The 14,762-nt window shown below is 37.6% G+C and overlaps 1 protein-coding gene across 1 annotated transcript in view; it reads left to right on the top strand.

The window, feature by feature from the left end:
- The first annotated feature begins 2,318 nt into the window (after nucleotides 1-2,318).
- The window catches only part of LOC115212291 (dorsal-ventral patterning tolloid-like protein 1), a 38,614-nt gene continuing 26,170 nt past the window's right edge, over nucleotides 2,319-14,762 (top strand). The window contains exons 1-6 of the mRNA XM_029781133.2: nucleotides 2,319-2,509; nucleotides 5,426-5,601; nucleotides 6,696-6,816; nucleotides 8,110-8,288; nucleotides 10,169-10,393; nucleotides 13,337-13,553. Of these exons, the coding sequence (XP_029636993.2) occupies nucleotides 2,334-2,509; nucleotides 5,426-5,601; nucleotides 6,696-6,816; nucleotides 8,110-8,288; nucleotides 10,169-10,393; nucleotides 13,337-13,553 (1,094 nt within the window). The 5' untranslated portion in view covers nucleotides 2,319-2,333. The remainder of the gene's footprint in view (nucleotides 2,510-5,425; nucleotides 5,602-6,695; nucleotides 6,817-8,109; nucleotides 8,289-10,168; nucleotides 10,394-13,336; nucleotides 13,554-14,762) is intronic.

Genomic DNA, 14,762 nt, shown 5'->3' with positions numbered 1-14,762 from the left:
ATTTCGTTCAGACGACTTAGGTGAAACCTATAGGATGTTGTAATTCTGGTCTAAAGCATAAGTGACATCATTTCAATATATATATAATACTAGCTTAAAAGCTGCAATCAGCGAGGACTTTCAAGCTAGCTCCTGCGAAGGGCTAATTGGGCTTGGTGCCAAAAACTAAAGAGAGCAATAATAAAGCATTTGTTGGTACCCTACCAATATGGTATTACTTTCAATTCAGTTTAAATGAAAAGCTTGCAAACTCACAAATTTTTGGAGTTCCTTTAAAATTTGAATTTTCAACTGTTAGCATATAACCAATCACGATCCAGACTTGATTCCAATGCTGGATGTTCAAGAACCAAATAAAGGGCAGATCTAATTCCAAAAAGGTATATTATGGCTATGTAGAGCAAATATAGACTGAGATACAGGGCTTCCGGACAGACAGACAAACAGATAGACAGAATTTTGCGTTTATCATTATCGATATAATTCTATCCTCTAGCACCATATTGAATTAGGTTTTCATTTTTATAAATTGTATTATGTATTATTTATTTATTTATTGCCCACAAGGGGCTAAACATAGAGGGGACAAAGAAGGACAGACAAAGGGATTAAGTCGATTATATCGACCCCATGTGAAACTGGTATTTTATTTATCGACCCCGAAAGGATGAAAGGCAAAGTCGACTCGGTGGAATTTGAACTCAGAACGTAACTCTGACGAAATACGGCTACGCATTTCGCCCGGCGTTTCTGCCAGCTCGCCGCCTTTTATAAATTGTATTATGTATTATTAAGCATAAAAAGTATTCCTTCGTACATAAACAAGCTATCTACTGACTTTCATTTCCACTGAAAATGTTTTGCCAAGCAATTTTTCATTCCTTGTTGTATCTCTTAAAGTTTGCTTCTAATTCACTTCTTTATTTTTGTTTGTCAATTGGTTAACCGTATAATCGTTCGGTCAATCTATCAAACTAATTTCGTTGTTATTCGTGACTGCATCACTGGTATGTTCTCTCTTGCAAATCAAATACAAAAATGTTTTATTGCTTGTTTTTCAAGAAGTAAAATCTCTGTTTGTTTTTTTTTCCTCGAGAATCTCGGAAAGAAATTATATGTTAAAGAAATATAATTTCTTTATATTGATATCAGTAAATTTAAACTGTTTGTTTTCTCTAACAAACTTAACTAAGTATTTTTCATCTTGTAGCCACGCTAGAGTACCTTACTGTAGCCACGTTAGAGTACCTTACTGAAGGGTTTAATCAATCAAATCGATCATAGTACTTATTTTTTAAAGTCTAACTCAAATTCTATTGGTAACTTTTGCCGGATCTTTAAGTTGCAGGGACATAAACAAACGAACATCTGTTTTCAATCAAACACACACACGCGGACGTACACACACGTCGATATACACACACGCACACTCTCTCACACACGCATACACGCGCAAACTTATATGTGCAACTGGCTTCCCCACACTTTCCATCTACACACATGTGGACGTATACGCACACTCACACAAACACCCACCCACCCACACACACACACACAGACGTAGGCACAATTTCTGCCCACCAAATTCACTCACAAGGTATTGGTTGACCCGGGACTGTAGTAAAAGATTTTTGCCTAAAGGTCTGTGCAATGCGGCTGAACTCAAAGTCACGTGGATGCAAAATCAATTTCTTAACCACACGGACATACCTGCGCCTATATTTACAATTATGTGATATTAATTTGTAAATAGGCACAGGAGTGGCTGTGTGGTAAGTAGCTTGCTTACCAGCCACATGGTTCCAAGGTTCAGTCCCACTGTGTGGCACCTTGGGCAAGTGTCTTCTACTATAGCCTCGGGTCAACCAAAGCTTTGTGAGTGGATTTGGTAGACGGAAACTGAAAGAAGCCCGTCGTATATATACATATGTGGGTGTGTGTTGTATGTGTGTGTGTCTTGTGTGTGTGTGTGTGTGTGTGTGTGTGTGTGTGTGTGTGTGTGTGTTTGTGTGTCTGTGTTTGACAACCGATGCTGGTGTGTTTACGGACCTGTCACTTAGAGGTTCGGCAAGAGTGAACGATAGAATAAGTACTAGGCTTACAAAGAATAAGTCCTGGGGTCGATTTGCTTTCGACGACTAAAGGGGGTGCTCCAGCATGGCCGCAATCAAATGACTCAAACAAATAACAGAAAATGTTTTGTCTTATATAATTTTCGTAGTCATGTTTTTTTTTTTTACGTGTATTACTATATATATATAAATATATATGTATATGTTTGGACTTAACTGATTGATAACGTTTTTGATTTTGTTATATTTTCAGCTGGCTTTATGAATGATATCGCTCTCACACAATCGGATGTCCGTGATCTCATGACATCTTGGCGGAACAAAGAAAGAGCGAAAAAACAAAGAAGTTTACATGAAAAACATTCAAATAGAACATCGTTAAAACACAAATTGAGAAAGAAACAAAGCCACAGAAAAAGAAAAAGATGTCGGAAAAAGTGAGTATTTGAAATTTTCCTCTCAGTTTTGCTTTGTGATCTGATACGATACTTTCTGTCGATTTTTTAGATCATTGAAAGGAATAAGGTAGTGTAGTACAATTGTTTCATGCTACTTCATTTTATTAAACACAATAAGTATTACATCAGTTTTAAAATGTCGAGCAATCTTCAGCCACTTATAGAATTTTCCAATTAAACGAACAATGCACATTCTTATCCCTATTTCATTTGCCAACATTATAAAGAGGGTAGATATATAGACAGAGAGGTTAATTTCATTCCTAAGAACATGATAGTAGTATGTTCACTCTCCGACATATATATATATATATATATATATATAATATATATATATATAATATGTACTTTTTCTTTAAGGATAACCTAGTGGTTGGGGCATTGCACTCTCAACCGTAGTTTCGATCCCCGGACCAGAAGGTGCGTTGTGTTCTTCAGCAAAACACTTCAGTTCTTCAGTTGTAAATGAATTTCAGTAATAGCTGGGAAATTAAACTTGCGACGGACCGGTGACCCATTCAAGAGGGTGTGTCGTAATTTCACTCACTTACATGTCAAAGAAAACGAGCTAAACTCCGGCCTTATGAAACCTAGAGTTAACAACAGACCTAAGGGTGTGTTTAAGATGGTGGGGTATGATTTGAGGGAGATCTGGATGTTTTCACGCTTTCTTGTAAAAGTTTCCTTCTTGGATAATCCATTTCAAATTCTTTTTGGATCCCATTGAGATTAAAACGTCTATAAAGAGAGATTGTTCTCTATGAGAATTACTCCTTCGCAATAATGGTATCTGGCTTAGCGGCATTTCGTCCGTCTTTACGTTCTGAGTTCAAATTCCGCCGAGGTCCAATTTACCTTCATTCCTTTCAGTTGAACACGGAGGGATCGATATAATCGACTTAATTCCTGTTCGAACTTGCTGGGTTTGAGCCAAAATTTAGAACCAATGTTGATATCTAGGTTTGCTTTAGTATCTTCAAGATCAGTAAGAGACCAATGCTGTTTACTAGTAATCTTGAACGACGAAGTTGACATCTGTAAGAAAAAACATAGGTGATGAGAGAATTCCGGAGGGACAACTACTCTTTGGGGAGTAAGGTTGTAAAAAAGACATAAGATGGGGGATCTGAAGCAGGGAGGAGAACGTAAAAGAAACGTGACGAGAAGATGAAATACGAATGTATGGCGGATGTGTTTGGGCGGAGGTTGTGTACAACCAGATAGCTCCGAGGAGCAGACGGTGCGTGTAGTTATGTCTCATGCCCTCGTGTTTCTCTGTATCGTATTTCTATACCAGCCATGGCATATGTTTATTCACGTGTTTCTATTTACGTAGCTAATATGTTTGTATTGTGTTTTTCTCGTTTGAGTAACAGAGATAAATGGTACGAGCGAAAAACGGAAATCTGCTCCCTTTATTATTTCATCTCCAATCAGTCACCCACACCATAGTGTTGTTGTTGTTCAAACTATTATTATCATTATTATTATTATTATTATTATTATCATTATTATTACTTTTTTTTTTCTTCTTTCAAATTTGCTTCCATTTCTTGCCGGGTGTCTTCCCGACTCCTAGGGCAAAGAAACTCATAGTATACATTGGTAGGCCATTAAACTAAACTCACTAGTTCGTTCATTTTTTTTTTTTTTTAAGTTAAATTAAAATACATGAGCAGCAACAGTTCTCACATCGACAATGCTCTTCTCAATACGTGTGATGTACCAGTTAAGACAATTTTTTGCACTTCTTGCAGGGACGGTAAGCCAGGGATCATTCTCATATAATTTTCGGTTCCCTTCTTGATCATTCCTAGTGCTCCTACGATCACTGGTATTGTAACCGCCTTGAGATGCCACATTTTCTCAATTTCAATGAGTAGGTCTTTATATTTTCTGAGCTTGTCAAACTCTTTCGCTGAGATATTCTGATCACAGGGGATGCTCATGTCGATCAATAAGCAAACTTTATTGTTTTGGTCTTTCACAACAATATCTGGTTTATTATTATTATTATTATTATTATTATTATTATTATTATTATTATTATTATTATTATCGAGCTGGCAGAAACGTTAGCACGCCGGGCGAAATGCTCAGCAGTATTTCGTCTGCCGTCACGTTCTGAGTTCAAATTCCGCCGAGATCGACTTTGCCTTTCATCCTTTCGGGGTCGATAAATAAAGTACCAGTTTCGTACTGGGGTCGATATAAATGACTTAATCCGTTTGTCTGTCCTTGTTTGTCCTCTCTGTGTTTAGCCCCTTGTGAGTAGTAAAGAAATAGGTATTTGGTCTGTCGTTACGTTCTGAGTTCAAATTCCGCCGAGGTCGACTTTGCCTTTCATCCTTTCGGGGACGATAAATAAAGTACCAGTTTTGCACTGGGTCGATGTAATCGACTTCATCCCTTTGTCTGACCTTGTTTGTCCCCTCTATGTTTAGCCCCTTGTGGGCAGTAAAGAAATATATAGATTCAGGCAAGAAAGAAAAAAAAAAAAAGATTCGTCAAAGTCCACTCTCTACTTATTAGTGGCGTCCATCCCAGCACAGTGATTCGGGTTAACGAAGCTTTTGATACAACAGATGTTCCTCTGAACGTACTTTTAATGTTTGTCTGGGTTAAGATGTTTAAGAGTGAGAGATAAGAGAAGAAATGGCTACGTGTGTATTAAACAGTACAAGCTAGTTACGTTCCCATCACTGCACGTCCTCATCGTTTTGGAGTTTTACGATAGCATCTAACATATGAACAATCCATAACGGCGAAACTGTGCAGTAATGGAAGTGTTATTAACGTATTATAATGTTTAATAAATACACACGCACACATATGTATGTATACGTGGCTATACATATTATTTCTTTAACTTAATAAAATGTTATTGTATTACAGGGATAAAAAATGTTGGGAAAGATTAAACGCACACACATTAAATAATAAAAATATAAGTAGAAGTTCGAGTGAAACGAAGCATCGAAGTTCTCGAGTTCGTAGAGCTGCAACTGCCAGATTAGACCGTCTTTGGAGTCATGGTGTGATTCCATACCAAATACAGTCCAATTTCAGTGGTAAGTGTCTTCTTTATATGTCGATCTTAAAGAAAATTTTCTTCTGGATTCCCATATTTTGATGCATGATTCTTAACAGTTCACATTCACAAGGAAGCTATTCGCCCGATCAGTAAAATCACCAATTCAATCCACCCTTTAACGTTCAGACATTGTTTTCCTCATACACCCTATTTTATTGTACGTTAGTGACCTGTACCTCTCTGGTCAAGCTTATTTGTATACCACTTCCATCACCCATATCAACATGTATATCTTTACTCCTCTTTTTAATCTTAGAGCATTACACTCTCTAGGACCCAAGTCTCCTTTCCTGTTCCCTTGGAATCTCTGAAGTTTTCTTCTCACCCATCTTCTATCTGCAAGCATCAGTGAATATAAACCGTATCAGAATATGATTGAGAGCATGTGGAGAACAGTTACTTCTCTCCTTACTCCTGGCTTAACCATAAAAGCACAAGAAATAGAAAATAATTTAATGTTTTTAATGACCTAAGGTCGTTTTTTTTTTTAACTCAAAGTATTTATTTTCACCATTCATCAACAGTATAATTGTACCATTCAGCCTCAAATTTTCTTGATCTCACAATTCGTACATTATACATATCAGGTTTTAGCTTCTCCACTGAAGGCATAAAACATTATTAAATATAACATTCGATTTTATATTCCCCAAAATAAGAAACCGTTATTAGGGGGTATAACAATATAGTAATATAAATAAACAAACACTAACACTCATATTTCACAGTCTGGTGGCGAAATTTGGCCCAGGAGGGCATATTCAGCAGCTTGGAAAGAGAATCGAGCCAACGAAACAACAAATGCTCAGGGAACCGTGCATCACTCCCTCCTAAACCTTCAGTGATAGGATTAACTATTTGTTACAATATAAATAAAGCTTGCGACTAAAAGGTCCTCGTGGGCCCAATTTGAGAATGAGACTAAATACACATGGATGTAACTACGTATATTTATTCATCACCCATTCTGTATTAGTAATCTACTAATATAAATATAAATATTCTGCAAGATATTATCTTCTTCCCTTGAAGGAATTGCCTCTCATTTTCTTTGTTTCTTTTTCAAACAAGGTACACACAAGGCTCTTTTTCGACTTGCGATGCGCCATTGGGAAAATCATACTTGTATAACTTTTGTTGATCGTGAACCCCATCACACTGATTATATTGTTTTTACAGAAAGACCATGCGGGTAAGTGAACGCCAGTTTGTCAAAATATACAAGTTAAAACACGAGACAATGGTGATAGTATATGGGTCTTTATTCCTTATGCTTCAAATAAATACGAAATCATTATGATTTCTATAAACTATAAACACATACACACACACAAACACATACACACACACATGCTGACACACTAACGTACATATATAAACATATATATATATTTACTTTCTACTTGTTTCAGTCATTTGACTGTGGCCATGCTGGAGCACCGCCTTTAGTCGAGCAAATCGACCCACAGGACTTATTCTTTGTAAGCCTAGTACTTATTCTACCGGTCTCTTTTGCCGAACCGCTAAGTTACGGGGACGTAAACACACCAGCATCGGTTGTCAAGTGATGTTGGGGGGACAAACACACAAACATATACACACACACATATATATATACATATATACGACGGGCTTCTTTCTGTTTCCGTCTACCAAATCCACTCACAAGGCTTTGGTCGGCCAAAGGCTATAGTAGAAGACACTTGCCCAAGGTGCCACGCAGTGGGACTGAACCCGGAACCATGTGGTTGGTAAACAAGCTACTCACCACACAGCCACTCCTACGCCTATATATGCACAAATGCATACACATGTATGACATAACTGTGGTTATGAAGTTCGTTGTACAAAAACGTAGTTTCAGGTTCGAGATTAAGTCTCATTTTACGGCTTCTACCATAGCCATGGGCCAGGAATATAATGTAGTCAGAATTTGAGCAGAAGAGCCTTCTGTGTGAGTGTGAGTGTGTATGTGTGTGTGCGAGCGTGCATCGTGTGCATGTGTGTGTGTGAGTTTCGAACACGGGTTTGATTTTGTTTACGTCTTAGTGAAGCAGCAGTTCGGCAAAAAGAGAGCAACAGAATAAGTCACTGGCTTCAGATAAGTACTGCAGTCAATTTGATGGCTTAAAACCTTCCAGACGCTTTTCAAAACTGGCCGTAATCCAGCAAATGAAACAAAGATAAGGTTAAAACAATATACACTAAACACGTAATATAAATGACCAGCCAAAGCAAACTGTCGGCGTTAATGAACTGCATTTTCAATAAAATATTTTAAAATATTATGACCACAAAGCACTGTGTATATGACAGACATTTGACTTACATTTATACACAATAGTAATGATATTCTAGCATTTTACTCATTGATACGTTGGCTATATTTTATCCTGAATCGTCCAGAGTGTTTCTTCTTATACTCAATATAATTTTCCCTACCGATTTTTATATTCTTTATCAATAACCATTTGGATATCTTCAGATGCTGCTCGTATGTTGGAAAACGCGGGAACGGAGCACAGGCCATATCAATAGGAAAAAATTGCGATAAATTTGGAATTGTAGTACATGAATTGGGCCATGTTGTAGGCTTTTGGCATGAACATACGCGACCTGATCGAGAAGACCATGTAGAAATTATTTATAGTAATATTATGCCAGGTACGTGCTTAAAAGACATTTGATGTTTACATTTTGTGTTTTTATTTGTGCTTTATATTCTTTCAATCTTTTTGATAAAAACGACGTCCATACTTTATTTCATAGGAACAAGAAAACGAATAAATTATCTTTAAACGGAGATAAAGTAGAAATATCGTTTAGATTGTCTGTTTAAGAAGTTTGTTTTCGCAATCGTGTTTTCAAGTTCGAACTGGTTGTGTAAAAACAAAAAGATGTGTTTCAAAATGGCGTAGAAGGAAACTGCGAGATATCTTGTAGCCATTATATATATATATACGTCATTTTAATGTCATTGAATTTTTCATTACCCCAAATTTTTACCAAATGTTTTATGGTTTTAAACGTAAATTCAATGTGTTATATATGTAACTCTGAGTCTCTTATATATCTATATATTTTTATATGATGTTTATATATTTATATATTATTATATTTTTAAACGTCGGACTTTATATCTGTTCTGTAGATATAAATGAATATATGAATATTCGTATGCGTTTGATCTTTCTGTGGATTTTGTAATGTTCCTTTAGTTGCTGCTCACATTGCCTCCCCTCGAATTAATAAGTATATATATATATATATATATATATATATATATATATATATATATATATATATATAATATATATATATATATATATGTATGTATGTATAATACAATTAACCATGCATGTAACAACAACAGATGTAGGCTTCAATATTTAATGAAATAGCGAAATATGTTCAATACAGAATACAAAGATGGAACACTCGCATACAGGGCTCAGAGTTTCCCGGCAAGCAACAGGTATAAAGTTATTCGATTTCTAATCGATGATCAATTTACGTGCCACCGTTCATCATCTGCTGTGTGAAACTATCATAGGATAAACAGACAGCCGATGAAAGGTAGCACGTGTTTTGATCAATGATTGGAAGCCACATAGCTTTATATCCATGGCATGCTGGAAAACTCCGAGTAGTACCTATTTCTTTATTACCCACAAGGGGCTAAACATAGAGGGGACAAACAAGGACAGACATAGGTATTAAGTCGATTACATCGACCCCAGTGCGTAACTGGTGCTTAATTTATCGACCCCGAAAGCGTGCTAACGGTTCAGCCAGCTCGCCGCCTTACCTGAATGTTGCATGCTTATATAAATAAAATATGAAGGAGAGAGAGAAGGGGAGGGGTCAAAATTATGAAACGATGCTGGAAAGCTGTACACAGTAGGCTTGTAACAGACACAAAAGGCTAATAATAGGTGCGGTAAGGATGCATAAAGCCAAACTTACAAGCTATAGAAACCGGGTAACAGTGCCTATGGATTTTAGAGTTCGAAAAAACATAATCGAATGTGACCTCTATTTTAAGTTGATTAAGTAACCACAGTTAGGTTTTCCTCGTAAGCGCTATTGTTGTTGTTGTTAAGGTGGCAAACTAGCAGAAACGTTAGCACGCCGGGCGAAATGCGTAGCAGTATTTCGCCTGCCGCTACGTTCTGAGTTCAAATTCCGCCGAGGTCAACTGGAGTCGATATAATCAACTTAATCCGTTTGTCTGTCCTTGTTTGTCCTCTCTATGTTTAGCCCCTTGTGGGTAGTAAAGAAATAGGTATTTCGTCTGCCGCTACGTTCTGAGTTCAAATTCCGCCGAGGTTGACTTTGCCTTTCATCCTTTCGAAGTCGATAAATTAAGTACCAGTTACGCACTGGGGTCGATATAATCGACTTCATCCGTTTGTCTGTCCTTGTTTGTCCTCTCTGTGTTTAGCCCCTTGTGGGCAGTAAAGAAATAGATATTATTGTTGTTGCTGTTATACAATTGTTCTCAATGCTGTTAACAAATTATTCCTGATTCTCTCGTATTACAGGTCAAGAATATAATTTTAACAAACTTACTTCCACCGATGTCAACTCCTTGGGCGAAGAGTACGATTACGGAAGTATAATGCATTATGCAAGAAACACATTTGCGCGGGCGACTTTTGTGGATACTATTTTACCAAAACATAATTATGGAAACCAGGACATTGGTCAAAGACTAAAACTGAGTCCTGGAGACATCAGACAAGCCAATAGACTATATCGTTGTCCTAGTAAGTATTTTGATTCCAAATATAATCATTTGAAAACTGTTTACATATTTTGGAGGAATTACAACCGTGTTTCGTGGTCTGCTACCACAACAGCTCCTTTATAGGATCCAGTTAGCTCAAGACATCATCAGGAGGAACCACGTCCGGTTTCGGCCCCTACTCCTCAATCCGTTTTGACGTCCCCCCCCCCATTCGGAGGTGTCTTCAGCTCTGGTGTTGGGTGCATGTCTCCTTTCTTCTTTCTTCTGTTCCCTGGCCTCTTCGACGTATCGTCAGTGAGTGTCAGCCGGTGACTGACTAACTTGTCAAATTTTCCCCTTTAAATACCTGCCGTTAGGCTCCAGCAGGCAGCCCCAGCAAGTTGTCACGTGACACTGTCTCACCTTAACTGACTAGTGAAGGCGCGTAGTTTTAGCCCGCGCATTCTCTAAACGACCGTCACCTGTCAATCAGCGAAGCTGATTCAGTGTCAGCTTTTCTCACCTAGTGATGTTATTTCCCGCCGGTGAGTTATGACTTTCAAGCCATTTTCGGTCTTCTCGCTTCAGCCATACATAGGAGCTGACTTTTTCGACCGCCTCCTGTACTCTATATACGAGTTCTTGTACATTCAAATGCGGAAGAACTTCGCTGCGTTAACTGTTCTGGAAGAGAAATTCTTTTAGGAGGAAATGTGTATGAGAATACGAACTGGAATATGAATGACGCCAACAAATGTTAATAATATGAGTACATAATTAACCTCTTTACGGAAGCTAGCATACCATATTCTATGTGAAATTCTAGAACTACAGCAACGAAATATAATTGAAGAAATATAAATACGAGTAAAATATTGAATATACAGCTTCCAGACTAATGATATCAGTTGCTTAAGCGTTCAATTTTGCGCCTTTTCTCCACGTACAAACCTCCATCTCCTCTATTAGAAAGTTGTATGCACAAATCTGTATGAATTTTTTCTTTACAGCGGCTAACACCCAACCAAACAAACAGTTTTACATAAGACTTAATTACATGTTTTTAGTAATGGACTTCGCAATACAGAGCGATTACAACGATATGAGAAAAAGTGAGCTTAGTATAGATAAGGAATTAAAACATTAACTATTGAATTAAACGAGTTTTTGAATGGAAGCCATCGTGACAGGTTATGAAACGTGTCAAACATTCCATTTCTAGATAGTACAAAATGAATTCTAACAGAGTAGGAGCACTCCGTCGGTTGCGACGATGAGGGTCCCAGCTGATACGATCAACGGAACAGCTTGCTCGTGATATTAACGTGCAAGTGGCTGAGCACTCCACAGACACGTGTACCCTTAACGTAGTTCTCGAGGAGATTCAGCGTGACACACAGAATGTGACAAGGCTGGCCCTTTGAAGTAAAGATACAAGAGAAACAGGAAGAAAGAGCGAGAGAAAGTTGTGGTGAAAGAGTACAGCAGGGTTCACCACCACCCCCTGCCGGAGCCTCGTGGAGCTTTAGGTGTTTTCGCTCAATAAACACTCACAATGCCCGGTCTGGGAATCGAAACCGTGATCCTCCGACCGCGAGTCCGCTGCCCTAACCACTGGGCCATTGCGCCTCCACTATTCTAACAGAAAGGTGGTATGCGAGGGGCTGTGATAGTGAGTAATAACTACTGGATTTTATGGGATTTCCTCCATAAAGACTGACTATGCTATTAAAGCAAGAAAACCAGATATGATTATAAAGGATAACAGATGAAAGAAAGAAAGAAAGAAAGAAAGAAAGAAAGAAAAGCAGAGCAAGGTCATTGACTTTGAAATATCGTTTAACAGAATCGATACCAAAAAAAATGAGAAAATAGCAAAATATCAGGATGAAGAGATTATGGAAGATGACAAGTATTCCTGTGGTAATTGTTGCTGCACTTGGGACAACACCGAAACTACTGCTTAGGAGAGTAAAGGGTCTTGGAATGGATACATATAATACTATCGACTTAAAGGGAGGCACAATTTTGTTTTCTGCAAATCGATCCCAGTGCTAATTCTATGGGTATTTTTTTTAATTTTTTGCCGAACCCCTAAATTACTGGGAAGTAAAAAAAAACCCCAAAAAAACAGTTGTAAAACGATAGGGGGAACAAACACAGATACAAATAAGCACACCTACATACATATATGCATGCATGCATACGTACATACATGCATGCATACACACATTCATACATACATACATACATACATACATACATACATACATACATGTATGCATACATACAAACACACAAACATACATACATTCATACATATATACATGCATGCATACGTACATACATACATACACACACACATACATACATACATACATGCAATCATACATACATACATACATACGTACATTCATACATACATACATATATACACACACACATGCATACATACATATACACATACACACACACCTACATACATACATACATACATACATTACATACATACATGCACACATACATACATGCATACATACGCACACACATACATACATACATTTACACATATACATACATACATACATACACACACACATACATACATACACTCATACATACATTCATACATACATACACACATACATACATTCATACATACATACTCACACACATACATACATATATACACACATACACACATACATACACACATACACTCATACATACATACATACACTCATACATACATACATTCATACATACACACATACATACATACATACGTACATACATACATACGTACATACATACACACATGTACACATACACACACACATACTCTCATACATACATACATACATACACACATACATACGTACATACATACATACATAGGCGAGCCACAGTTAATCTAATGATTGGAACCAATATAAGATTAAACCAATACGTAACTGAAATATTGATTGTGTTTTCCTTGCAGCATGTGGTCGAACTCTTCAAACTGCTTCGGGTGAATTCTCACATAAGCCCAACCGTCAGTCCTCAACCGAAGAAAAATGTGAATGGCGAATATCTGCAACACACGGAGAGAAAATCGTTCTAAATATCACTTCTCTTGACATTCCGGAGACCCTCGGGTGTACTTACGATTACTTGGAAGTCCGTGATGGATACTATGAGAAATCTCCATTGTTGGGTAAGTCTTTTTTTTTTTTTTTTGATGTTTCAATGTCCTCACTTCAGTTTCTTGGAGAAACCATCTTTAGAAGGCGGTTAGCTGACAGAATCGTCTGTCTTTACGTTCTGAGTTCAAATTCCGCCGTGGTCGGCTTTGCTTTACAGCCTTTCGGGGTCAAGAAATTAAATAGCAGCTGCGTACTGGGTCGATCTAATCGACTGCCCCCTCCCACCAAATTTCAGGCCTTGTGCCTATAGTAGAAAAGTAAAACCATCTTTAGACCTCGTCCATATGTCGTGCTATTTAGATAATCTACCGTTTTAGAATGGCATCTTTTTATTATTATTATTATTATTATTATTGTCATTTACTTTTAATCTGCATGTTTGATGCAATCACTTGCCGGGGCACACCCAGCGCCCTAGGGCAAGTGAAGGTTAAGAGTTGTTGAAATATAGCTGAAAGCTTGGGGAGGGGAAGTAGAGAAATATCTCCATGTAATACAACACAAACATTTACATTGATAGGGTTTTTCTAAGGAGTGGGCGGCGGTACTTGTTAGCCACAATCTTTTGATTTCCTTGAGACATGGTTCTCAGGGATATTGTCTTAGGTGTTTCTGACATCTCTTTTTTATCATACCTAGGGCACCTACAATAACAGGAACAGTTTTTGTTTTTAAGATTCCACATCTTTTGTATTTCGATTTCCATGTCCTTATATTTACCAAGTTTGTCAAATTCCTTTACAGATATATTTTTATCAGTGGGGACGCTTACCTCAATTAGTCTGCAGGTATTTTTTTCCCTGTCTTTAACAATTATGTCTGGTCGATTAGCCTTGATCAAAGAAGGATGAAAGGCAAAGTCGACCTCGGCGGAATTTGAACTCAGAACGTAGCGGTAGACGAAATACGACTATGCATTTCGCCCGGCGTGCTAACGTTTCTGCCAGCTCGCCGCCTTTACTGTTGGAATTACGATACCTGTACCAACCTTGTACGGTGATGACGTGCAAGTTCTCAATATAAGGACATCGAAGGCTCTAAACGAAATATTGTTTTCATTCTTTATTGTTTCCTGTGTTAGTGCATCATCCCATAAACTATATTCTTAGCTAAACACTGTCAAGACATTGTATGAGTGTATGAATGAAAGAGAACGAGTGGAAAGAAGGAAAAGCGAATAGGGGATGAGAAGGGATCGCTTTATTAATGAGATTTGGCTAA

The sequence above is a fragment of the Octopus sinensis genome, linkage group LG5 (assembly GCF_006345805.1).
Source record: "Octopus sinensis linkage group LG5, ASM634580v1, whole genome shotgun sequence".
NCBI lineage: Eukaryota > Metazoa > Mollusca > Cephalopoda > Octopoda > Octopodidae > Octopus > Octopus sinensis.
This window is presented reverse-complemented; position numbering and strand designations above follow the sequence as displayed.